Source organism: Apis dorsata, unplaced genomic scaffold, assembly GCF_000469605.1.
Source record: "Apis dorsata unplaced genomic scaffold, Apis dorsata 1.3 scaffold_52, whole genome shotgun sequence".
Classification (NCBI taxonomy): domain Eukaryota; kingdom Metazoa; phylum Arthropoda; class Insecta; order Hymenoptera; family Apidae; genus Apis; species Apis dorsata.
This window is the reverse complement of record NW_006263353.1, coordinates 2,384,775-2,409,590: the sequence shown is the minus strand read 5'-3', so window position 1 is coordinate 2,409,590 and position 24,816 is coordinate 2,384,775. Positions and strand designations below refer to the sequence as shown.

General features: G+C 29.2%; 3 protein-coding genes and 2 long non-coding RNA genes across 7 annotated transcripts; 2 read left to right on the top strand and 3 right to left on the bottom strand.

Annotated features, from left to right (window-relative positions):
- Positions 1-3,538: 3,538 nt before the first annotated feature.
- On the bottom strand, positions 3,539-4,984 carry LOC102670875 (zinc finger and SCAN domain-containing protein 30-like). Its single transcript, XM_006609285.2, has 2 exons — positions 4,163-4,984; positions 3,539-3,837 (listed from the first exon to the last, which is right to left on the bottom strand). Exons 1-2 carry the CDS (start codon positions 4,950-4,952, stop codon positions 3,560-3,562), a joined length of 1,068 nt encoding a protein of 355 aa, XP_006609348.2. The 5' UTR covers positions 4,953-4,984; the 3' UTR covers positions 3,539-3,559.
- A 3,890-nt stretch (positions 4,985-8,874) lies between these two features.
- On the top strand, positions 8,875-11,698 carry LOC102681542. 2 transcript variants are annotated; one of them, XR_004151782.1, is made up of 4 exons: positions 8,880-8,895; positions 9,145-9,408; positions 11,089-11,385; positions 11,678-11,698. It is a non-coding gene; the product is annotated as an uncharacterized LOC102681542 (long non-coding RNA). The 2 variants fall into 2 exon arrangements; XR_004151781.1 differs by lacking the exon at positions 11,678-11,698 and having other exon boundaries at positions 8,875-8,895; positions 11,089-11,393.
- A 2,392-nt stretch (positions 11,699-14,090) lies between these two features.
- Positions 14,091-16,202, bottom strand: LOC102681411 (gastrula zinc finger protein xFG20-1-like). The gene is made up of 5 exons (XM_006609281.2): positions 16,108-16,202; positions 15,872-16,029; positions 15,650-15,792; positions 14,818-15,575; positions 14,091-14,747 (listed from the first exon to the last, which is right to left on the bottom strand). The coding sequence occupies exons 1-5, from the start codon at positions 16,200-16,202 to the stop codon at positions 14,366-14,368; spliced, it is 1,536 nt and encodes a 511-aa protein (XP_006609344.2). The 3' UTR covers positions 14,091-14,365.
- Positions 16,203-16,811: 609 nt separating this feature from the next.
- Positions 16,812-17,282, bottom strand: LOC116186755. The gene is made up of 2 exons (XR_004151762.1): positions 17,188-17,282; positions 16,812-17,118 (listed from the first exon to the last, which is right to left on the bottom strand). It is a non-coding gene; the product is annotated as an uncharacterized LOC116186755 (long non-coding RNA).
- A 2,024-nt stretch (positions 17,283-19,306) lies between these two features.
- Positions 19,307-24,673, top strand: LOC102681183 (poly [ADP-ribose] polymerase tankyrase). Of its 2 annotated transcripts, XM_031514991.1 has the most exons (12): positions 19,307-19,751; positions 20,070-20,272; positions 20,356-20,681; positions 20,764-21,017; positions 21,099-21,432; positions 21,533-21,663; positions 21,739-21,967; positions 22,078-22,463; positions 22,549-23,001; positions 23,073-23,596; positions 23,741-24,090; positions 24,182-24,673. In XM_031514991.1, the coding sequence occupies exons 1-12, from the start codon at positions 19,559-19,561 to the stop codon at positions 24,420-24,422; spliced, it is 3,624 nt and encodes a 1,207-aa protein (XP_031370851.1). In that variant the 5' UTR covers positions 19,307-19,558; the 3' UTR covers positions 24,423-24,673. The 2 variants fall into 2 exon arrangements, with proteins under 2 accessions (XP_031370851.1, XP_006609343.1); XM_006609280.2 differs by lacking the exons at positions 21,099-21,432; positions 21,533-21,663 and having other exon boundaries at positions 19,308-19,751.
- The last annotated feature ends 143 nt before the right edge of the window (positions 24,674-24,816 follow it).

Genomic DNA, 24,816 nt, shown 5'->3' with positions numbered 1-24,816 from the left:
TATCTTTATCATCTTTTTATATTTTATTTCGATTGGATAATCGATTTAATATTTTTATTATTATATTTATATATTTTTTTTTTCTTTTTCAAGATACAAATATTTTTCAACGAGGAATGGAAGGAAGGGGGAAAATTTGGAGAATTTTCACTCTTCTGAAATGAATTCAAAACTCAAATTCCAAATAATAAGAGATACCTAAGAGTCTAAGAGAATTTCATTTCTCTATTGCAAAAGAATTAAAAAAAAAAAATCTAATAGGATTGAAAAATTGCAACACAATTCAAAAATATTTTTCTTCTTTTCATCCCCATTGTAATATAGCAAAATATGACTCCTCGTAACTCCTCTAACCGCCTCTTCCTCGTCTTTCTTCCTTTTAGAAAATGACCAGTCAACCACCCTAATGTCCGTCATACGCGATCGAACGTATGATCGCAAGCCATGATCCATATATCAGCGAGTCAACGCGCCCCGGGTGTTTTTGCTTCCCGTTGAGAACGAGGATACTCGTCGACGGCCACCTGAAGCCAACTTCTGCCTGCGAGAAAGGAAGACGATGCATCGACGTCTATTAGGGGCTTAAACGGTTTTTAAACTGGGAAAGGTAGCCCATCGAAGTGTCAGAGACGCAACAATGACGTGGGCAAACATTCCGATATACAGGACCACCCGGGGTACGACGTTTCACGTCGTACTGTGTGAATCGAAGAATTCATGGGGGAGAGAGGAAGATCGAAGGCTTTTGGAATCGCATAAAGTGAAGAAACGATGGAATTGAAGGAGGATTTTATATTTATATTATAATAATTTGAATTATACTTGAAAAGAATCTTATTTAATATAATATCCTGATTGATTTGATTGGTCAGTTTAAAGAACTTTTAAAGAAAAATTATTCCTAAAATAAAATGATAAATATAAATATCGCTTATAAAGTGAAACATATCGGCAAGTGTTGCTCCATTTTCGCGAGTCGTTGAAACGGAATCAATGGTGTCTTCGCGCCGGGTGTTCTTCCTGTTGCGCAACCTCCTTTGGATAAACGTCCACGGGGTGTCGAGTAGAGAATACAACCTCCTGAAAGGTGTTTCCAATCTTGTTGAGTAATAACGTTTACGAGGAACCAGAACGAGGCAAGTCGTTCTATCAATTTAAAAATCATCATTAAAAATAATCATTTATTATATTAATATGGGTGATATTAACATTAGATATGATAAATATTTAAATATATTGTATACAAATGATATATTAAAATGAAATGCATTACACACAATTTTATACCAAAAACGTATTCATTTTTTCAATATAACATGTTAAAATGTTAACCACGAAAAGAAAATTTAAACAATGAATAGCTCGAAGACAATTCGAATTTGTTGAAATATATAAGTCACAATGAGAAATCATACATTTTCCAAAATCCTAATATCACATTGCAAGAGGATTTCTCTCGTAATCTGGGATTAAGGTGGGCAAGGATCGCTGTAATCCGGCTCACGTTTGACATGGGGACGTTTAACTCTATAAACGACTTTTCCCCTTTGGCAAAGTCAGATTTTGAGGTTTATTTGGCGAAAACGAATAACGACCAAAATCATCAGCATAATTATTAAGTACATGAATCCTATCTCTTTCTTTGTCTACACGTGTTTCCTCTATTAAATGTTAATCAAGAATTAAAATGCGGGAAGGAAGAAAATAAAATAGATTATATGTTACAGTGCCGAGAAGTGCAGCAATTAGCAGAAGAAATTGAATCCGCGCGATAATGTGGAAAATTCGGTAAGCTTAGGATAATACGTGCATTAAATTTCTTGCGTTTGGACACGGTAGCTTGGACGACGGGTACCAGCAACCCTGCTGAGACATTCGTTCAAGCTCGTCGACACCCTCCTACCGACGCGCTGATATATGACAGTAAGGCCTTATGACTTCTCTCCTACGGTGCAATTCACCCTATGTTTCTCCCTTTCTTTTACAAATCCATTGCACGTCGATATTAAACGCACTTATATAAGGTATATATCGAATGGAACGTTGATGTATCCGAAGAATCAATTCCAGAAAGAACAGATTCGGATCAACAAAAGTTGATATTAAAAGATTATATCGAGATTTATCATGATTTATCATTTATTAAGTTATTAAGCAAGGTTTTGATTCGGTCGTAATTCTTCCTTTCTTTTTAAAAAAATTAAACACAAAAAGGAAGAAGAAGAGGGGAATTTCTTCCTCAACACAATGTAATAGTCGGCCGATAATCTGCTCGAGGGGAGGACTAATTGAATTCGAGTTTTTTTCCAACCCGCAATCTGGCCAACCACCCCTCGAAACCTTCCCCACCCCGAAATCAACCGAAAACATTTATGTATGCGGCCACGAGCTGTCGTGGAGCAAGAACGTATTGCAACGAAAGCGATGGAAAGAAGGGGAGAGGGGGGAGGGGAGAAAAAAAACGGAAGGAGGGCAGGGATAGGCTTGCACGCGGTAACCGTCCCTTCCGGTAGGCGAAAGGGCGCAACCCTCGATTCCTGTACCAGCCCTTCACCGCCAGTCGACCCTATGACTCTATGAGAATGGGGATCCTTTGATCCTCGAATTTCTGGGGTTCTGGTGACGCCATCTTGAATTTAATTGTCAGGAAAATGGTGGTGACACCCCTGATTATTTTAATGTTAATATACACGTTTGGTGTTTGATTTATTTAATATTTATCTATGGATATTTTAAAATTTTAAAAGAATGTGATTTTTTTTCTTGATACTTCTTATTTAATAATTTAATTTGATTTTTGATAATTGTTTTACCGACAAAAAATCATGTATATAAAATAAGTACAAAAGAATTTGGAGGATAAATAAAAAAAATAATTCATACTAAATACTAGTTTAAAGTTGATAAATTTTAGATTTTTGATTTGTTAATATAGGATTTAGATTTCTAATTAAAAAGATTCGTGTGATTAATCGTAAAGATAAATCTTTTTCTAGTATTAAATGTTTTCTTAATATAAATTGAGATAGTTAAGGAAGACGTGGATTTTGAAAATAAGAACAAAGTTTAGATAGTTATTATCAAAAATAAATAACAATTTATTTATCGTTAAATATAGTATATATATTATAATCTCTATGTATAAATGCCTTCGTATTGCATTATATAATATTCGACTAGTATCGATAAAAAGGACATAGTATCAAAAATAGGAATAATCTTGACAAACATTCAATGATTCTTCATAAAACGAAGAATCAAGGCAACAATTAATGTTTAACGGATACAACCGTTGTATATGAAATATACAAAATGTCTCATTTTAATCTCGAATTCGATGTATTATAATAATATCTAAAAAATTTTCAACTCGAAAACTTTGCTTCTTTTCACGAAATAATTGTTCCAAAGATTTTATTTTTTTTTGGTCCCCAATTTTTTTTACACATCCTATGTGTAAATACTACCCTACTTCAAAATATACAAAAGAAAAAGCATAATGTCAATTCAATATAATGCGAAATATTATCAAAATTTTAATTTCGTTCGTATAAATGTATCACGTTGGATAGAAATATGGGAAAAATCCCATATTTTGAGGTAGAGTATTTCCTAAACCGATCATTCCCAACGTAGCCGCCGACATCCTATATGGATCACGATTCTCGTGTGTTCTCATATGCTTCTTCAAGTGATCTTTCCTACCAAAACACTTTCCACAAATTATGCAAGCGTGTGGACGAAGTCCAGTGTGGATTCTCTTGTGCCTCGTCAACTCTTCGTTCCTGGTAAACGATTTGCCGCAATCCTTCGCGTCGCATTTGAACGGTCTTTCACCTGTGCGATCGAAAAATATTTTAACACGTTAAAAATGTTTCATCGGTGAAACAAAAATCGAAAGTTTTCCAAATTTGAAAGATTGAAAAAAAAAAAAAAGAAATTACTTGATATTCAAAGTTAAAAAGAATTATAATTTAAAACTTTTTCGACTCATAAATTAAATATATTGGAATTAAAAAAAACACGTAAGAATAACTGTTGAAAACATTCGATACACTCGATCAAAACAAATTTCCACGATATAAAATTCGAATAACGTCTCTCTACCGATTGTCGCTCTATCCACAACAAATTCAAGAAACAAAAATAGAAAGATGCTTACCCGTGTGTATCCTGATGTGCCCCTTTAGTTGCCCGTTATTGCTGAACGCGACGTCGCAGTGTTCGCACCTGAATTTTTTCGGCCGCAATTTCCTCATTTGCTTCGCGACCGCTTCCTGCCTCTGGAGCATCCCCACAGCATGCTCCACGAATGGCGCTTGTAATTCTTGCGGGAAGGTGTGCAACACCGAAGGGAATCCGCGGTAATAAAACGGGTGCCCCGTCGTCGCTGTCGTCGAGGCAGTTGGCAACGATGAGACCACGGGATCAAGCCACGGAGCATCAGAGCGCAGGGAACCGGGCTCGTTCGAAACGGACATCCCCTGAAGATAATCGATCGAGCAACGCGGCGCGTCGTACAACGAGCGGCCATTTAAACGCGATGAACGAGATTCAGGAGGATTCGAGAGAGGGGCGTCCGTCCCAGAAGGCAGTGGACAGTCGAGAACGGAATCTTTCGACGATTCCAGGCTCCCGTTCCTGCTCTCGTCCTCTACTTTTGACGATGAGCTGCTCGTCGTTCTGACGGAGGAATCGCTCTTCCTTCTTCTCCGCCTTCCGAAAGAGCGAGACGACAAAGGGATCGAGTCGACAGCCCCCCTTTCGGAATATCGACGATCCTCGTGTTTCACATCCTTCTTAATTGCATCTTCTTGCGCCTCGATCCTGTCTTCCCTCGTGGTCGTATCACGATTGTCCCACGGCCTGAAGAAACTGGTGTCCCTGTCCTCAAACATATTCCTCCCGCTGTCGAACAGTACACTTTCGAGCAACAACAGCAATATTCGCATCTATTCCACCAAACTGAATTTTTTCAAAGTCTTTCGTTACCTTGCTTGACGAGCCTCCCCACTCGATCGACGAATAATTTAAGGTTCCTCGAGGGGAAGCGAGATACAAGCGAGTTCAACTGTACGATGCGAAAAGTGCGGGGAAACTATACGATCGACCGATATACTCACTGGAGCAAAGCTCACCCCAGAGTTATATACGAACGATGGTGTCCACCCTCCAGCTCGGATTGGGTCGTTCCATCGAGGAAGGATGGTGGCACTCGCCCCTGCCACCAGGCGAGGGAGGAAGGGGCACCCTTTCTAGTCGGTAAGGGCGAAGGTAGGTTTTAGGAGGGCCGGTCGAGGGCTACGCGATACGCAGCCCCTTTTGTCGGGGATTAATCGGTCGCCACGGCCGCGCGGGGCTGTTTGCCCTTTTGTCACGAATGACGAGCCGATGGTATCGCGGAGATAGAAAAGGAGGAAAGAGAACGTGGACGGAGATATTGGAGGAGGGGTCGCCCCACCTCTCGATAAGCCCTCCGCTAATATTTTTCTTGATCAGTACGCTTGTATTCTTTTTAACATTTTTTTACGGGATTGATATATTTTGCATATTTTGAACACGTAGAGAGTTTTAATCGATTAAAGGAACAAGGTTGGAATGAAAATTTATATTACGTTTCGTTCTCTTGATAGATTTCCTTTTTTTGTGTTTTAATCTCTATCTAATAGACAGTCCTTTTTTTTTTTGAGTTTGGTTTTATGCAATTGACGATTACTGTTTTCTGTTGAGAGAGATTGGAGAAAACTTTGAATTGTATCGATCGAATTTATAGAATTTGTCATTTTGTATTTGAATAGTAGTGGATCGTTCGATGAATATCGTAAATGTATCAAGAGATTTGAATAATCTGCTCTTATGAATTTTTGTAATGTATATACAAATACAACGGATGGTTTCTCTTAAACTGTTCAATTTTGATTTCTATGAATTTGTGCGATAGATCATAACGTTATATTAAACAATGATCGAAAATTTATGTAAAAAATATATAGTACAGAAATGAAATTGAATAATCTAACGTATGACCAAATTTTGTTGTAAGTTTTAATCAAACGATATCCATCGAAAATTAATAATTCGAATTTGATAATCGATTCCAATGTATAAAACATGTAGAAATGAATGAAAATAAATCTAAATGAGTCAAAAGTGAGTTAAAATCAGTTGAATCCGATCAAAATAAGTTAAAAAAATTTGTGCTTTCACTTTTATGAGTAGAGATAAAACCGAATATCTCTAAATAATTTTCTCTCCTCCCCAATTAATAAAATTATTTTCAAAGAGAAATGTCATAGAATGTTAAAAAAATATATTTGATACCAGCTTTTATGTTTTACCTTCCAAACATAATTTTTTCTTTCTCCAAATTATCTTTCTCAATCAGAAAGATTTTCGTTTTTCAAATTCGAAATTCATTCCTCTCGACGTTCTATTACACGTGTACGTGTAATCGAGCTTTTCTATATCGTCGCGTGACAGGAAGCAAGGATAAATAATTTATACGATGGCCGATCCGATCGAAGCGGCGAGGTAGGCACTTTAAACACAATGAAAATGGGACAGTCTGGTAACGTCGTGATCTCTATGGGATGTATTCTGCAGAAGTTACGAGGGTGGAGCTCTGCAAAAGCGTTTCGTTGATTTATTGTAACACTCGAGGTTGAGCTACCCTTCGCGAGAACGAGCCATCGGCCTCCGTTGCCACCTATTTTCCCTCCAAATCCCCTCCGTCTCTCTTCCGCTCGTAGAACGTTTCGTCCATTCCTTTTATCCTCGAAAATACGATACAAAATCACAGCTTCCAGACACCAGCGATACCGAGAACAACCTTCTTTCCTGGTCTTCGTCACAAAATCATCGCCGAATATTCATTTTCGATCCGTCACCGTTTACACGACTAGGCGCATACGTTTAATCAGCGATTGTTCAATGGTAAATAGGAGAAAAGAGGGAAAGAGGGAAATCTCGAAAACGTCGATTAACACGTATAGAATATTTAAATAAGTGAAAAGGAACGTAAATTATAAATTTTTTCGAAATGAAATTTTTTTATTATTTTAAATAAATAGATACTTCTAGAAATAAATTTTGTATAGCTTATGTATTATATTTATAACACATGTATATAAAATAATCCATGAAAGAATGTAAATTCAAATCAAAATTTATTTTAATAGCATAATGAATTAGTCAAATATTCATTTTATATTTATTTAATAATATTTTTTTTTATATTTCATATTGAATTTTGTTATAATTTATCCTGACAAAACAAAAAATTGTATAATTTATTAATGATTTAATGAAATAAATCAAATAATTCATAATAAATAAATATTTGCATATTAAGGTTATATAATTATAAATTATGAAAATTATAATTTCTGGATTATTATAGTTACGGTTAAGAAATTTATATAGTATATTTGAACAAGTATGTTTGTAAAAGATTACGCATGTGAACAAGTAAATATTTAGTTGACATAGAACGGTCGAGCATTTTTTTATATGTTTCAGCCTTGACAATCCATTTGAAATAACTTTCTTCCAATCGATAGACAAAGAAATATCATTTTAAAATTTAAATTTTTCAAATAGATTCAATTTCATTAGTCAAACGTACTTTTTCTTTCTAGAAAAAAAGAAAATCTTGTTTAAATTGCCAAAATTTATTTCTTGCTAATTAATAATTATAATATAATATTAATTATAATAGCCAACAATTTTTCAAAATCGAAAAATTTTAAAAAACAATACTGCAAAAACTTCTTTTTCAAATTTTAGAAATCTAATATGTTTAGTCAGGAAACAAGAAAACTTTCTTTTCTACGCTGAGAAAACGTAGCATTCTGTCGCAATTTTGATGGATCAGCCGAATTCGAACAAGAATCCCTCGATCTGTCTTATTTTTCAATCTGAACGTCATAACAACGACTTGTAGCGAGAAAATCTCTAAATGATTTTGCAAAATTTGTCCTCGACTTTTAATCTGATATTGATTGAATAATCATTTTAATACTTTCTTTATTATAAAAAATATTATATACATTATATTTTTGATTTTATAAATATAATACTTCTTTTAATAACTGGAATTTTCATTATATTCTGAACTATATTATGTGCTGAACATAAAATCAAGAGAAATATTTTGAAGATAAAAAAATTATCTAAAGTTGTATCTAATACAACTGTAGATAATATGATAATATAAATTTTATGCTCAAAATATCGTTAACAATAACAAACTTTATTTATTCTGTACAGAATTATACGATAAAATCATATAATTGATATAAATATTAATAATATAATAATATATCATAAAAAATCAAACGAATCAATTTTAGCCAAATTAATTATTGATTTTTATAGAATACTAAAATATTAACTACTAAAATATTTTGATATTATAAAATTAAGAAACTTTCAGAAATATAAATTTGATCATTCTGAATGATTTGATTTTGAACGATCGCGCGCATAAACGGATTATAGGAATAAAAACCTAACAAATATAAATATCTCTAATAATAAATAGCTAGGTATTAATTTATTATGATTTTTCTGGTTAAGTAACCTCACTTTAAAACAAAAAACTTTGTAATTTATAAATGTTTTAATTTCTTTCTTTAAAGTTTGAATATATAAATCTCTAATATAATAATTATCTCTAATAATAGGTAGGTATTAATTTATTATGATTTTTCTAGTTAAATAACCTCAGTTCAAAACAAAAAAACTTTGTAATTTATAAATGTTTTAATTTCTTTTTTTAAAATTTTAAATATTGTATGTAAGGATAGATTAAAAGAAATTATTAAAAAAAAAGAAAGAAAAAATTGACAAAATTAAACATTTGCAAAGTTTACGAAATAAATTTTCATAATATAGGTAACTAATATTCATTTGAAATTTCATAATTATAATAATAATTCATTAATAATAAATAACATTCTTTTATACAATAACATTTTTATAAAAATAGTATTTATTTAACATTATCTTAAATATTTGATCAAAACTGTGTAATTTTATCTTTGTAAAATAATCTTCAAAAATATATTCTTAATATGTAAAATACAAACAAATCTATATATAGATTGCCTTACTATACATATACATATATACATTTTTTTATAGAAATTTCATGTTTGAATTGAATGAACCTAAAGAAGTCAATCATTCAATAAAAAAAATATGAAATAAAAAAACATTGCCATGCCACGTACCTCGTCAGATGTATTTGTACCGCTGTCAAAAACATATGACTGATCGATTGATATAGATTCTTATTTCAATTTTTCGAAATTGTAATTTTTCCCCCAAAAATGTGTTTTTGAACTCGAATGTCAACCACACGTGGACGATTAAAGTTGACTGATTATCTATTCGAACAATATAAAGGTAAATTTTTGATCAGTTAAAATGATCATCGATCATTTATACTATTCTCAATTAATCTAGATTTATATTTTCGAAACTAATTAAAATTTACAAAAATAATATAAAAACTTGATAAAAATAGGCTATATAAAGTAAAAGTAGACTAGATAAAATAATAATACAAAAAAAATGGAAATTATTTCTAAAAATTGTTAATAATCATAATCTTGTAGATATGTATAAAAAAGATAATTTAATTGTTTAAATTAAAGCTCTCTTAAAATAGAATTAAATCATCCCATCATAAATAATATCATTTTAAAAGTTTATTATAATTACAACAAATCATTTATTAAAAAGTTTTGAAACAAAATCAAGTTTTTATGAAAAATAAAATAAATAATATTTACTATAAACAAACAATTAGAAAATTATAAAAAAGATCTTTTCTACTTTGATTTAGTTTCCATTGATCATATATAGCAAAAGTAATAATATAAATAATTAAAATAATCCTAATAATTCTAAAATAATCTTGCAAACAATATTTTAATTAGTTGATCAAAAGTATGCATAAATACATATTTCTTTCTATAGAAATTATATTTTTATGACATTATTCAATGACCTAATATTTTGCAAATAATACAAACAAATTGATTTCTTTTTATTATTTCAGATAAATAAAAATCAACCCTCATAATTTTCTAATATAAGAAAAACAAGCATATCCATGTTATTAAGAATTTATTTAAAAACAAAAGATCGGTTAAAGAGAAAGATTGGTTCACGAAATTCACACGTCAAGCGTTTCGCCACGATACGTTGTATGCAATTCTGCCTGCTATACGGTTGGATGAGTGTCCATGAGTTTCCATGAGGGTTGAAGCCGTGGCAAGCCCCATAATAGCCCTCGAGCGAATCCCACCCTCCCCTAAGAACAGAAAAGCTTCGAAAGTGTGCACAACCGCAAAGTCGCCGCCCCTTGCATGGCGGGCCGAAATTTGATTATGCCCCTTCCACGTGAATGAATCCAACGGGATTCATCGCTTGATATCCGTCGATGATTTATGCTGCATCTCCTTCTTTTTTTTTTCTTTTATATTTCTCTTACCATGCCGACAAGTTGTCTTTGTCATTGTTTGCCGATGAAACCGCACGCGTACTGTACTAAAAATCAGAATCTTGTTCAGAATCTTTCTTTGAAGATTAGAAAATTTCATTTCAAATATATTATGGATAATAATAATAATTTGAAAAGTTTAATTTGAAATAAGATATTTTTATTTATTTTAATTGTTATTGCTATGACAATTTAGGAAGGATGCTAGGGACAGCTAGGATTGCTAGGACAATTTAATAAGAATTTATTAATTGAAGCGGATAATCGAATTTTAAATATGAAAGTTGCAAACATTCAAATTTCAAGCAGATATTACAATCTTAAACGAAAGCAAAATCACAAATATTATGATCATAAATATTACATTAATTATATATTTTAAATGCAACTATTGAAATTACTTTTACATGCATTGAAATTTTATATGTCGTATAATGTCGTATATATATTGTAAATATAAATGTATTATAAATAATTGAGAATGTTGAAATTATAAGATATAGTATTAAATCTTGCAATCTCAATTGTAATCTCAAATAATCAATTTATAATTGACTTTTTGACTTTTTTTGTTACAGGATGAAACAAGAACACAAACTTCAAGTCTATTCTGATTCTTTTTGATCATGGTCATGGTTTATCTCGTCAGCTATTAATCAAAAGGACCAGGAATTTCCACGCGAGTGGTTCCTTCATTGAAGAGAGGACACAGGATAGATAGATTCTATAAAAGATCATTCTGCCAGATGGCCCGTGCCCGCAACGAACAGAGAATTTCTTTTTTTCATTTTTCTCTTTCTCAACTTTTCTTTTAGCTTGTCCATGGTATAACCACGATGCAACATTTTTCATGGTTTTCTATCTCAAGAGCATATGTATACATTCTATATTTTCATGATATTTTTTTTTTTTATGTAAAAATTTGGACATGTATCTTTTATAATCAATTATATAAAGAATATTTTAAATTAAATGAATATTTAATTTGTGCACAGATTTTTGTAAAGAATGTACAGAATATTTCTATTTTATAGTTTCTTTTAAAAAAGTTTTTCTATTGTTATTTTTTATTTTCTTTATTTTAATTACAAAAAATATTTTTATATTAATAACAAGAAATAATATGAAATTTTATATAAATATAAATATTTTATTTTATTATTTCAGATTTCTAATATTTTTATTTGCGCGTAAAAAATGGAAATTATAAAATACAATAATATATAATTATAAACTCGATCATTGAATCATTTATTAGTTTTAAAAAAGAATTTCATATGTTTATTAACAACAATAAATAGCATAAGAAATGATAACTGCAAAATATTGTCGATACTTTAATATTATAAACAATATTCATTCATATCATGAATAATTGGAAAGAAATAATTGCGAATATTGATTACCATGGTAGAACAATTTTTTGCCGAAAAGTATTTGACGAAACATGGCGTGCAAATTTAACAGTGGGATATCCCTTTTCAATATTTCTTCATTGATGCCTTTATTGTTATGTTCCAATACTTTTACGAAAATATAACTGCGTGAAATATTACAAATCAATACAATATTACAAATCTATCATACCAATAATAATGTCAAAATTTCGCGGCCATGGAAGCATAAAATTTGATGAAATAAGTATTAAATATTTAGAATTTATCTTATATATATTTAGCAATTAAAATTAAATTTTTTTATTGTATTTAAAATATAACAGATTAATTTGATTAAATTTTAAATTTGAATTGTATAATTGTAAAATTTAAATATTGGATTTTTAATTTTTAAATTTTGAAATTTGAATTATATTAAATTTTTAAGTTTTAAGTTTTTTATATTTAAATATTAGGTTTTATATAAGTTTTTAATATTCAATTTGAAAATTAAGATTCTTTCTTCTTAATTTTAAATTGTTTTATATAAATAATTAAATAATTTAAATAATTTAAAATATAAATTTTTTAAATTTCATAGAGATTAATTCAAATATAAATTTTTTATAATATTTAAAAACTTTTATTTTTACCATGTTAATAATCTCCGATAGAATTAAAATATGCTTGATCATTTTACTTGATATTAATTTTTTTTGTATTTTATATTTTCTTTAAGAAAAATTTAATTCTAATAACCAAACAGCCCTGAAGAATGCTTTTGAATTTTATTTTTATATTTTAAGCAGAAAGGAATTAAAATATACTTCATATTTCTTTTCTATACAAGAATTTCTAATCATTCACGGGAAATCATATGATTTGTCACGCAACAGCCTCCACTAACCTTAATTTTCACGGAACTTGAAGAGAAATACATCTATACAAAATTTACCATTTAGCTACTGTGGAAAACCATAGCGAATTTATAGAGTGCTTTTCTTTAACTCAATAATACCTGGTCAACTATCGTCCCACATTATATCATTGACGGAGCGTCACTAAATACGTATGTGAATATATTTTTAGTTTTAATATGAATTAAAATACGTTTGTATTTTTTTTTCTTATTATTATTAATTTTTATAAATATAACTTTAAAATGTTTTTAAACTTAAAGTTTTTGATTATAAATTTTTATTATAATATACAATAGAAGATAACAATACAAAACAGTCTTCACTATTGAGAATATACTATTGCTAAGAAATCCAGAATAATAAATAAAAATTTGATAATTCAAGTATAATTTTCGTTATTTTTTAAAAAATTTTTTTTTTACATGCGATCCAATATATTCATTCTAACTTTCTTAATCCAAAAAATGCCTTTAAGCTACGTTAATACCAAGAACTAGCCAAAAGAATGTACTTGACTTGAGAGAAGTCAAAAATCGACAATAGAAGAACACGAGCCACGCCCAAGTGCCGATGATCGAGCGCAACAAAACGATCCGATTTTGTTCGGGATGTAGAGAAAACAGCGGCAGCACATGAATGGAAGTAGTAAAGGTGTTGGCTGAGGTACAAGCAGTTCTCCTTTTTTCACAAGTAAATTTGACGTTAGCTAAATAAATACATTGAAGCCGGCTACGTTTGAAGTGGTTCTCGTTGACAGGATGACCATGAACATCGATGCGATTGTTCCGTCATGGATAGTCGGCTTCTTTTCAAGATTCGCTCGTTTGCTCTCGTTTCTTTCTCTCTTTTTCCTTCTTATTCCATTATCGTTGTCAAAAATTGCTGAATATTCCTTTTGGAAAAATCAAGATCATTCTCCGCATGTTCTATCAATTTCGATTACAAAGAGTCAACTTAAAGAAATTCTTGCTATTATTTTCATTTTTTGATTTTTGCAATAATTTCAAAAAACATTTATGTTATTATCAATAGAGATATTCGTCTTTTATATTTGTTATTAAAATTTATGTTTTGTTTCGTTTGCTTTACGTAGATTCGATGAAAATAATTTTTTTCTTACAACAATATCTTAACAATCAAATCCACTCTTTTTTTTAAGTTCTTCAAATTTATTTTTTTTATATTTATTTGTAAAAAAAAAGTGCTCATGGTTTTACAACTATTACAATTACTGAAATAAAACTAAATTAAAACTAAATTATTTGAAAGAAAAGAGAAACAAAGTAATTATTTAAGAATTTAATAATTTTATCTAAACATACATAATTTTTCTCTGCCTCGTCATTGGCTACAAATGCCAATAAAATTAAACAAATTTGTATATTTGTTTAATTTGTATATACACGTTATACAATGGTTTCCGCGTATAGGAACCTTACCGATTAAATAATGTCGCTATAAGCGTGAAAATACATGAATATCATAATATTCAATTTGACACAGCCGGGAATCAAAAAATTATTTTTGCATAAACATTATTTTACTAAATTAATTATAATCTACGATTCACCGTGTGTTTTTAAATGTATTTTTAAAGTAGTTCTATTAATAAAAGCTTTAGAACATACAGGACAAGAATGTGCACGGGATAAGTGATATTTTAAATGTTCATTGAGTTGTATGCTTGTTTTAAATAATTTTTTACAAATATTGCATTTATGTTCTTCCTCACTATCTTCTTCCAAATGAGTTCTAGTATGTTTATCTACTTCACCAACATTATCAAATTCCATAGAACATACTCTACAACTGAACTTTACAGCTCGAAGAATACCTATTTGACTACCAGTTAATGGATTAGGTACTGGAAATATATTATTAGTACTATCCCCAATACTACATCTTAATCCTTCTTTCTTTTTATGGGAACTTATATGATTCCTGTAAAAATATTTTTAGATTACAATTAAAAAAAACATGAAGTATTAATTATAATTTTCATAAAAACTACCTGTAGGCTTGTTCATTTCTAAAAGTAATGTTACAACTGACACAACGATAATCTTGTTGCATTTGTTGTGTTAAAGATGGAGCAGTTACTTGTAAGATTGTGTTCTGTAGTTTTATTGTAGGATGGACAATTAAATAATGCTGTCTAACATCTTCCTTAAGTTCAAATGTTTCTGTACATGTATGACATTTATAAGGATACAATGGATCTGTGCTAACATGTAATCTTATATGCTTATCATAAGTTACTTGTGAACTACATTCAGTTTGGCACATATCACATATAAAATGAGTTTTAGTATGAAGATATAAAGATTGTGAAGATGAAAAAGTTTTATGACATATAGTACAAATATTTTTCTCTTCTTGATTATCATTCTTTTTCATTATATAATATTTATCACAGTGTTCACATTGAAATGCTGGTTTTGAATCATAAATAGATTTTTTCAATTTACATCCACCCTTTGCACAAATTGCCTTTCTATTAAATTTTTTTAGAGATTGATCTCTTTGACTCATATTATTCATATTTTCTGAAAACTGTTGACTTCCTTTTATTAATTGTGCCAATATTTTAAGTTTTTTTGATCTTGGACATGGTTTTCCATATATTTTATCTATTTGTATTGTTAAACAATATGATTTTTTTCCTATTTTTGCTTTTGGATACAATTCAGGTTTTATATGAGCAGATCCATTTAATGATATTTTATCAGAAGATATATCTATTTTATCTTGCTCATTTATTTTATCAGCCTGTAACATTATATTTCTTTATTAAGTTATTAAGTGATATATATAGAATTTAAAAGAAAAATAAAATTATTTACATTTTCTACTAATTGAATACAAGGACTTTGTGGTGGAGTTACTAAACTTTGCGAATCATTATCTAATTTTTTTTGCTTTGACGGTGGAGTTTTAGGTGACTCAGTTTCAGATCCATTTTCAATTTTACGTTTTTTTTGGTCATCTGATAAAGAATATATTTTCATTAATATATATATATATATATTGAAAAAATTGAAAAATCTAATTATTGTTATATATACCATCTACTTTATCAAAAATAGTTGGAACAGCATTAGAAACCAGCTCTTTTAAATCATTAAAACTCGTTTTGTCAAAATGCAATTCACAAAGATAAATTAGCTTATTACTTTCAGTATTTTCGATCAATTGACAATTCTTTAACCATTCATTCCTTTGACTGGAAACATAAATATAAAATCATAAATATATAAAATTATAAACCTAATAAAATAATCATAAACACATAAATACTCACTTTATTTCTTCGGGAAAACGGAATAATAAAATATCTTTCCCGTCGATTTTTGTATTTTCATTTGAAAGACAACCGTGTGCTTCACAGATTAACATTTTATTGGTAAAAAATTTTTTTTAAACAAATATAATTTTTCATAAAAAAAATAATAATAAACTCAATAAATAAAAACAAAATTGTATATATAAATTATAACCTAAAATCTGAAAATTTTATACAGATATTGTAGTTAATATTTGAAACCAAAAATTTACAAAAATAATAAGAAATAAATATTATTTAATAAACAGAAACCAATTGCATTTAAAAAGAGATAGTAATAATAATAGTTATATTATACAATGTAAACGGCTACAGATTAGTTGAGTGAATGAAATTTAACCAATCACGTTTTTCCCATGCTACTTGTCATAGTTTATATACATCGATTGGTTATCTTTTTATGCAACTGTCTCTCTAAACATTTATTATATTGCATTTTGGAACAACGTTACGCAAATCTATCTGAAAAAAGAAATTTATAAAAATGGATTGATATGTAATTTCTACATAAATGGAATAAAAACAAATAATATTTGCAATTCTTGATTTGATTCTTCTGTATTTCAAATAAGTATATAATTATTCTAAATAGTGTTAAAAATTGGGATTGTTATTAACTGAATTGAATTGAAAACCGATTGAAAAAACATGTAAGAAAAACAAACTATTGTAAAAATAGAATTTAATTTAACATGTACATATTTTATATATTAAATACATTCTTTCCAACTATTTTCATGTCTACTTTTTCTTAAATTATATTGCATTGTATTCTTCTAACCTTGATTTATTAAATTAAATTAAGACAAAAAGTCTAGTACATCTGTAATTTTGCAAAAAAAATTATGAAAATCTTCTTTCATTGCAACATCTATATTCATCACTTGAGTGTATTCATCAACACAGTTTAAATGTTAAAATTTTTTGGTACTATGTTTTTTCTATTCGGAGTAGATGTAGCATTTTTATCTAAAAAGACAAAATATTTATGCTTAATTACTAACACATTAATTGCTTCTTTTGTGAATATATATAAACCTTTAAAATAATGTCTTCTTAAATCATTAGAAAATAATTTAGAATATTTTGGAGAAATTTTCATTTTATTAGGAGAATTTCTTTTATAAATTAATAATTGTCTTTGAGGAGATTTATAATTTGTTGTAGCATTTTCTTTATTATCATTAAATTGATATCTTGATTTTTTAAATGAATCAAAAGAATTACATTTGTATCTTTTAAATAAATGTTTATATTTCTCTGAAAAATGAATTCATTGTAACAATTATAGATCTTATTTATGAATATTGTTTATTTTATAAAAAATAATACCTTTTATTGGAGAGACTAATATCTTTTTTGATATTTCTTCATCATTTATATAATTATCAATAAAAATATTAAATTTTGGTGAAGTTAAAATTGTTTTTAGATTTATAAAGGATAAAAAATCTTTATCTAATGTATAATTTATACTTTTCTCTTGTAAACTGTATTTAATATCACTTAAGCTATCAGAAATTTCTGTTATAAGATTTTGAAATATTTTTTCCATGCACTTAATCGTTTCACAATATTCAATTATTTTTGGATTCCAATGTGATATGTCCAATAACTTATTCTCTTTCAAATAATATTGTAATTGTTTTAATACTTGATCAATAATTGATAATAGAACACGAAATACTAAGCATCCATTTGTATATAATTCATTATTATTACTCTTTAAATAAAATATATTATGAATTATTTATATATATAATTTTTTAATATTAAATAGTAGTCTAATTTATCTATATTTTTTACCTGAATATTATTATTTAAACATAATGAAAGTATTCCATTATTTATTTTTGGAAGATTTTTTCCATCAAAGTATTTAAAATAACGTAAATTTAAAATTAAATCATATAATGTATTACTAAGAATTTTTAATTTTTGTAATTTCATATTTTTTTGTTTTAAAAATTTAATATTTTGATCAATATTTTTTTTCCATACTGCAAATTTAAATTCAGATATATTATAATTTAATTTTTAAATTGATTATTCATTAATATAAATTATTAAATACAAACAATTTATAATTTCTGCATCATCAATATTTGTTAATCGCTTTGCTATTAATGGATTAATTGAAAATATAGACATTAACTTTTCTATATTCTCTTTTACTTCAAAGATAGCAGTTTGAACTTTTGCTAAATCAGTAGATTTACATCTAAAAAATTTATTTTTTATATAAAACATATTTTAATACATGTATAATTTTTGAAATATTAAATAAAAATATGTTTTACTGCATATAATATTCAAAGGATTTTAAATTTAATTTTATATTTTCATGAAATTTAGAAATAGTATTATTCCTTTTTATATTTATTATATTAAAATATGTTTGAGTTATGTATTTATTATCACCAATGTTAGGAGCTTGCAACAATTGTATTTGACCTATAAAAAATTAATTATTAATATATAATAAAATATTATACTACTCATTTTTTTTACATTTATTAATAATATAAGCTCTTAAGCTAATTTCTGATATTTTCCACATAAGAATCAAAATTTTTCTTCCTCCTGCTTGTAATAAATGAGACATAATTATTGGCGGAAAATTTATATCTGGATTTTCAGTTGCTAAAATTTTTAAATATTCTGTTATTTCTATACGATATTTTTTTTCATCCATTTTATTTAAAAGTGGCCATATGACCATTTTTTGAAAGCGTGTTGCATTATGTACAGATAATAAATAATGAGAAATATGAATAAAACCTAAAGTATTTGGTTTATTAAACATTTCCTACAAAAACTTTATTACATTAAAAATATAAATAATAATTATATATTATAAATAAATTTAATTTTGATTATAATACCTTATTAAAGCTTTTTTTACATTCATAAGATGCAGGCACAACTTGCATAAGTAAAAATACATTTTTATAAAAAGATTCATTAATCTCCATAATTCTTTATTTTTTTAATTAAATTATTTTGTAACTCTATATACAATAATTCTACTGTTATCTTTATGAATCAGACAAGTTCTCCTAAAGGATATTAGGAAAAAAATATTTGTATACAAAGTATAAGTTCATAACTATATGTGTAAGAATATATATATATGAATACATGTAAATATAATAAATCTCAAATATATAACAAGAGAAAGTCTATTAAGTAGTCATAATAAGAAGTATTGTTTACACTGATGATTCTATATCTTAGTACTAATGGAATTACTTCAACGAATTTTTAAAAAAATGAGCATTTCTAGGTACAAGGCGGCGCCACTGGATTGTACCATAGCAACTCATCTCGGTGTCGTCGTGAAAGCTTTCAACACTATGAGTCAGTGAAGTGTATCTGTCGGACAGTGGCGTGAAAATGGCGGTGTAAAATGGCAGGACGTAGATCGACGTTGACAAATGCCGATTCCCTGTCGGGATCTGGAAACACTGATCCTTTGAGGGAATTATTTGAAGCATGTAAAACTGGAGATCTTGCGAGGGTAAAGGCGTTGGTTACACCGAAGACGGTCAATGCTCGAGACACTGCCGGACGCAAGTCCACCCCCCTGCATTTTGCAGCTGGTAAAAATAATTTTTGCATCAGCTTCTTTTTTTCTTCTGCATTGACAAAATTAAATAAATAACTTGATATTTTCCTTGTTTTATTATCTACGATTGAAAATAGGATTTTATTGTCACGTCATGAATGCAAAACAATTTAAACACTTAGTTTTCAATGTTGTCATTTTATAATTCAAATAATAATTTTTTGAATTTAATTACATTTATAACAAACCGAAATATATTTTTTAATATGATATAATTATTATAATAAATATTATATTCCTCATGACGTTTTAAAATTTATTTAAGTACTCATTTTCTATTTTTAATACACAGGTTATGGTAGGATAGATGTAGTAGAATTTCTGCTTTCTGCTGGAGCATCTATTCAAGCACGTGATGATGGAGGTTTACATCCCTTACATAATGCTTGTTCCTTTGGACATTCTGATGTTGTAAGACTTCTCTTAGAAGCAGGAGCTAATCCTAACACTAGAGACAATTGGAATTATACTCCTTTGCATGAAGCTGCAATTAAAGTATGATTTTTTTATCTGATTTATTATTTCTTATCCATTTTTTTATAGTAATTTTATTAAATTTTATATTTTGATTATTCTAGGGTAAAATAGATGTTTGTATTGCTCTGCTACAACATGGAGCAGATGCTAATATAAGAAATACAGAAGGAAAAACAGCATTAGAATTGGCAGATCCTGCAACCAAACCAGTATTAACAGGAGAATATAAAAAAGATGAATTGTTGGAAGCAGCAAGATCTGGAAATGAAGAACGCCTTTTACAACTTTTAAATCCTTTGAATGTAAATTGTCATGCAAGTGATGGCAGAAGATCTACTCCATTGCATTTAGCTGCTGGATACAATAGATCTAGATTAGTGCAGATTTTATTACAAAATGGTGCAGATGTACATGCAAAAGATAAAGGGTAAATTCTTGTAGTTATAATGTTCTATGATAATTATTAAAAGTTGATATAAAATAATTGGTTTACAATAATGATGTTATAGAGGTCTTGTTCCACTTCACAATGCTTGTTCATATGGTCACTTTGAAGTAACTGAAGCACTTCTTAAACACGGTGCAGCGGTTAATGCCAGCGATTTATGGGCATTTACTCCATTACATGAAGCTGCTAGCAAATCCAGAGTCGAGGTGTGCTCATTACTTTTAAGTGAGGGTGCCGATCCGACTCAATTAAACTGCCATAGTAAAAGCGCCATTGATGTAGCCCCAACATTGGAATTACAAGAAAGATTGGCATGTATGTTTTCTATGTATATTAAGACTATTCTTCTAGAAAAACACACAGAACATGATTTTGTTAGATACACTTTAATTGTAGACGAATACAAGGGACACTGCCTCTTGGATGCCTGCAGGCAGGCAGATCTTACTAAATTAAAAAAGTACCTGTCCCCAGAAGTTGTAAACTTTAAACACCCATATACTAGGGATACACCACTGCACTGTGCCGTTGCATCTCCTTATCCCAAGAGAAAACAAGTAATAGAATCTTTAATTAGGAAAAATGCTGCCTTAAATGAGAAAAATAAAGACTTTCTTACACCTCTTCATGTTGCTACTGATCATTCTCATTATGATGCAATGGATGTGCTACTTAGACATAATGCAAAAGTCAATGCTTTAGATGGATTAGGGCAAACTGCACTACACAGGTACCGTGAATTGTCTAGTCTTGTCTTTAAAGTTTTTTATTTCTTTATTTTATGAAAAAAGACGTAATTTCCTTATTTAAAAATATTGTTGCATAAACAGGTGTGTTAGAGAAGACAATGTGCAAGCTTGCAGAATATTGTTATCATACAATGTTGATCCATCTATAGTATCACTTCAGGGCTATACTGCAGCACAAGTAGCTGCAGAAAATGTCCTTAAAATATTACAAGGTTCGAAACTGATTCATTTTAGATACAAAGACTTTTCAACCGAAGTATGTTTCTGTTCTTATTTTTGTTTTATAGACCCACCAAGTGGGACAGATGATGCGGAAGCGCAGTTGTTAGAAGCAAGTAAGTCTGGTGATTTAGCGGCAGTAGAAAGAATTTTACGAACGAATCCATTGGCTGTTAATTGTCGTGACTTAGATGGTCGACACTCCACACCGCTGCATTTTGCAGCGGGATTTAACAGAGTGCCCGTAGTCGAGTATTTATTGGCACATGGAGCAGATGTACACGCCAAAGATAAAGGGTTAGCAGTTTATTGTATAATTTATAAAAATTAATTATAATTTAATTATAAATATTATTTATAAAAATTCAAAAATTAATTGAAACAAATTTTTAATTTCATATATTTAGTGGACTTGTTCCCTTACATAATGCCTGCTCTTATGGTCATTACGAAGTAACGGAATTGTTAGTAAAACATGGTGCATCAGTGAATGTTGCGGATTTATGGAAATTTACTCCACTTCACGAAGCTGCTGCTAAAGGAAAATACGAAATAGTTCGCCTATTACTAAGACACGGAGCAGATGCGACTAAAAAAAATAGAGATGGTGCAACACCTTTAGATTTGGTAAGAGATGGTGACCAAGATGTAGCCGACTTACTACGAGGGAATAGTGCACTTTTAGATGCAGCAAAAAAAGGAAATTTAGCGAGAGTGCAACGACTTGTTACACAAGATAATATTAATTGCAGAGATGCACAAGGTCGTAATAGTACTCCATTACACTTAGCCGGTAAGTTTCACTTATTTTTAAATTCTTCATTTCTCTTTTGGTATTATTGGTTTGTATACAATTTAATCTGCTTATATTTTAATAGCGGGATACAATAATTTGGAAGTAGCCGAGTTTTTGCTTGAACGTGGAGCAGACGTAAATGCTCAAGATAAAGGAGGATTGATTCCTTTGCATAATGCTTCGAGTTATGGTCATTTAGATATAGCTGCATTACTTATTAAATATAATACTGTAGTAAATGCTACTGACAAATGGGGCTTTACACCACTTCACGAAGCAGCTCAGAAAGGCAGAACACAGTTATGTGCCCTTCTTTTGGCTCATGGTGCGGATCCTTTTTCAAAAAACCAAGAAGGACAAACTCCTTTAGATCTTGCTAGTGCTGATGATGTAAGATGCTTATTGCAAGATGCTATGGCTTCACAACAAGTAGTACCATCGATACCATCTGGTAATAATGGCGTTGGAGTTGCCATTAATTTAAATAATAATGGTAATAATACCATTAATAGTAGGCCGCCCAGTATTGTTGCGGGTAAATATGTTTCAACAATTATATTTTTATATTTACATATTTGTCTATTATTGAAAATCGTTTATTATTAGTTCCAGTTACACCACCACCATCACTTACTCAAGAAACTGTAATTATGCCTTCTGGTACAGCTATGACTTTGTGTGTACCACTTGCAAGACCATCTTCTTGTTTGAGTCCAATGCCATCAGAAATATGTTCTGAAAGAGATTCCAAAGATTCTAAAGATAATTCAAATATCACAACTGTTGCTGGTTTTCTTCAAAGCCTCAGTTTAGAACATTTATTAGAATTATTCGAACGTGAACAAATTACATTAGATATATTAGCAGAAATGGGTCATGAGGATTTAAAACAAGTTGGAGTATCTGCATATGGTTATAGACACAAATTAATCAAGGGCATGGAAAAACTTCTAAACACGACTGCTGGTACTCCTTGGCAACCGACTATTACGCCAGGAACATTGTTGGTAGACTTATTAGCAGAGGATAAAGAATTTTTAGCTGTAGAGGAAGAAATGCAAAGTACAATTAGACAACATAGAGATAATGGTCATTCTGGTGGTATATTTTCTCGATATAATATAGTTAGGGTATGTTTTAAATTAAATTACATCACAATAGTATTTATTTATAATCTATAATATTGTTATATTTTATTAAATGTAAAATTAATAATAGTAATATAATAATAATATAATAGTAATAATTAATAATTATGATTTTTTTCGAAATAGATACAAAAAGTGCAAAATCGTAAATTATGGGAACGTTATGCGCATAGAAGACAAGAAGTAGCTGAAGAAGTTGGTGCAGCAGCACCTTCTTCTCCAAGTACTGGATCTAGAACTACTCCTGGATCGAGTTTACCACAAGCAAATGAGAGAATGTTATTTCATGGTAGTCCATTTATTAATGCTATCGTTCAAAAGGGTTTCGATGAACGGCATGCGTATATTGGTGGTATGTTTGGCGCTGGAATTTATTTTGCTGAACATAGTAGCAAAAGTAATCAATATGTATACGGAATATGTGGTGGTACTGGTTGTCCTGCTCATAAAGATCGAAGTTGTTATATCTGTCACAGGTATTTATATAAAAAAAAGGAACAATTTTTATTATTTCTGAACTATTTAATATTGATTATTCTTTAAATTTTTATTATATAATATTTATAGACATTTATTACTCTGTCGTGTTACACTGGGAAAGTCATTTCTGCAATTTTCTGCAATGAAAATGGCTCATGCACCACCTGGACACCATAGCGTAATGGGTAGACCATCTCAAGGTGGTTTAGCTTTCCCCGAATATGTTGTCTATAGAGGTGAACAAGCATATCCCGAATATCTTATCACATACCAAATAGCAAGACCTCAACAAGAAAATGGTGGAAATGAAAGTGTCGAAGAACGGTGATCAGAAGAGTCTAGCCCAGCGGCAAGATTACGAAGTCTTTGTTGCTGCCAAAGACCTCGAACGTGTAACACTCTATCTTGAATCTGGTTAAAACAAATTATGATTTCATTTTGGAATCAATTCTTCCATTTTTTATCTTCTTTAAGTGAAATAGAGAAAATAATTCGAATGAATCTATAATACAGTGATAGGTGAATTTCAATGATATACGTGGACTAGTCAATAACTAAATTATTTCCTTTAAAAAAAAATGAATTTATTTATTTATTTATTTATTTTTACGAAAAAATATTTAAATTTAATTTTATTTCTTTAAAAAATTCGCATCCGATTTTATTTCGCGTTAAGATGATTCTCTCTAAGATGATTATTAATATATATCATTTTCATGCAA

Excerpts from the sequence above, each read along its gene's own strand:
- LOC102670875 (XM_006609285.2), bottom strand. The coding sequence starts at position 4,952 with ATGCGAATATTGCTGTTGTTGCTCGAAAGTGTACTGTTCGACAGCGGG. Across the intron at positions 3,838-4,162 it reads GCACATCAGGATACACACGG|GTGAAAGACCGTTCAAATGC; the intron begins GTAAGCATCTTT and ends TCGATCGCACAG.
- LOC102681411 (XM_006609281.2), bottom strand. The coding sequence starts at position 16,202 with ATGTTAATCTGTGAAGCACACGGTTGTCTTTCAAATGAAAATACAAAA. Across the intron at positions 15,793-15,871 it reads TATTTTTGATAAAGTAGATG|ATGACCAAAAAAAACGTAAA; the intron begins GTATATATAACA and ends ATTCTTTATCAG. Across the intron at positions 14,748-14,817 it reads AGAAATGAACAAGCCTACAG|GAATCATATAAGTTCCCATA; the intron begins GTAGTTTTTATG and ends ATATTTTTACAG.
- LOC102681183 (XM_031514991.1), top strand. The coding sequence starts at position 19,559 with ATGGCAGGACGTAGATCGACGTTGACAAATGCCGATTCCCTGTCGGGA. Across the intron at positions 19,752-20,069 it reads CCCCCTGCATTTTGCAGCTG|GTTATGGTAGGATAGATGTA; the intron begins GTAAAAATAATT and ends TTTAATACACAG. Across the intron at positions 20,273-20,355 it reads TGCATGAAGCTGCAATTAAA|GGTAAAATAGATGTTTGTAT; the intron begins GTATGATTTTTT and ends TGATTATTCTAG.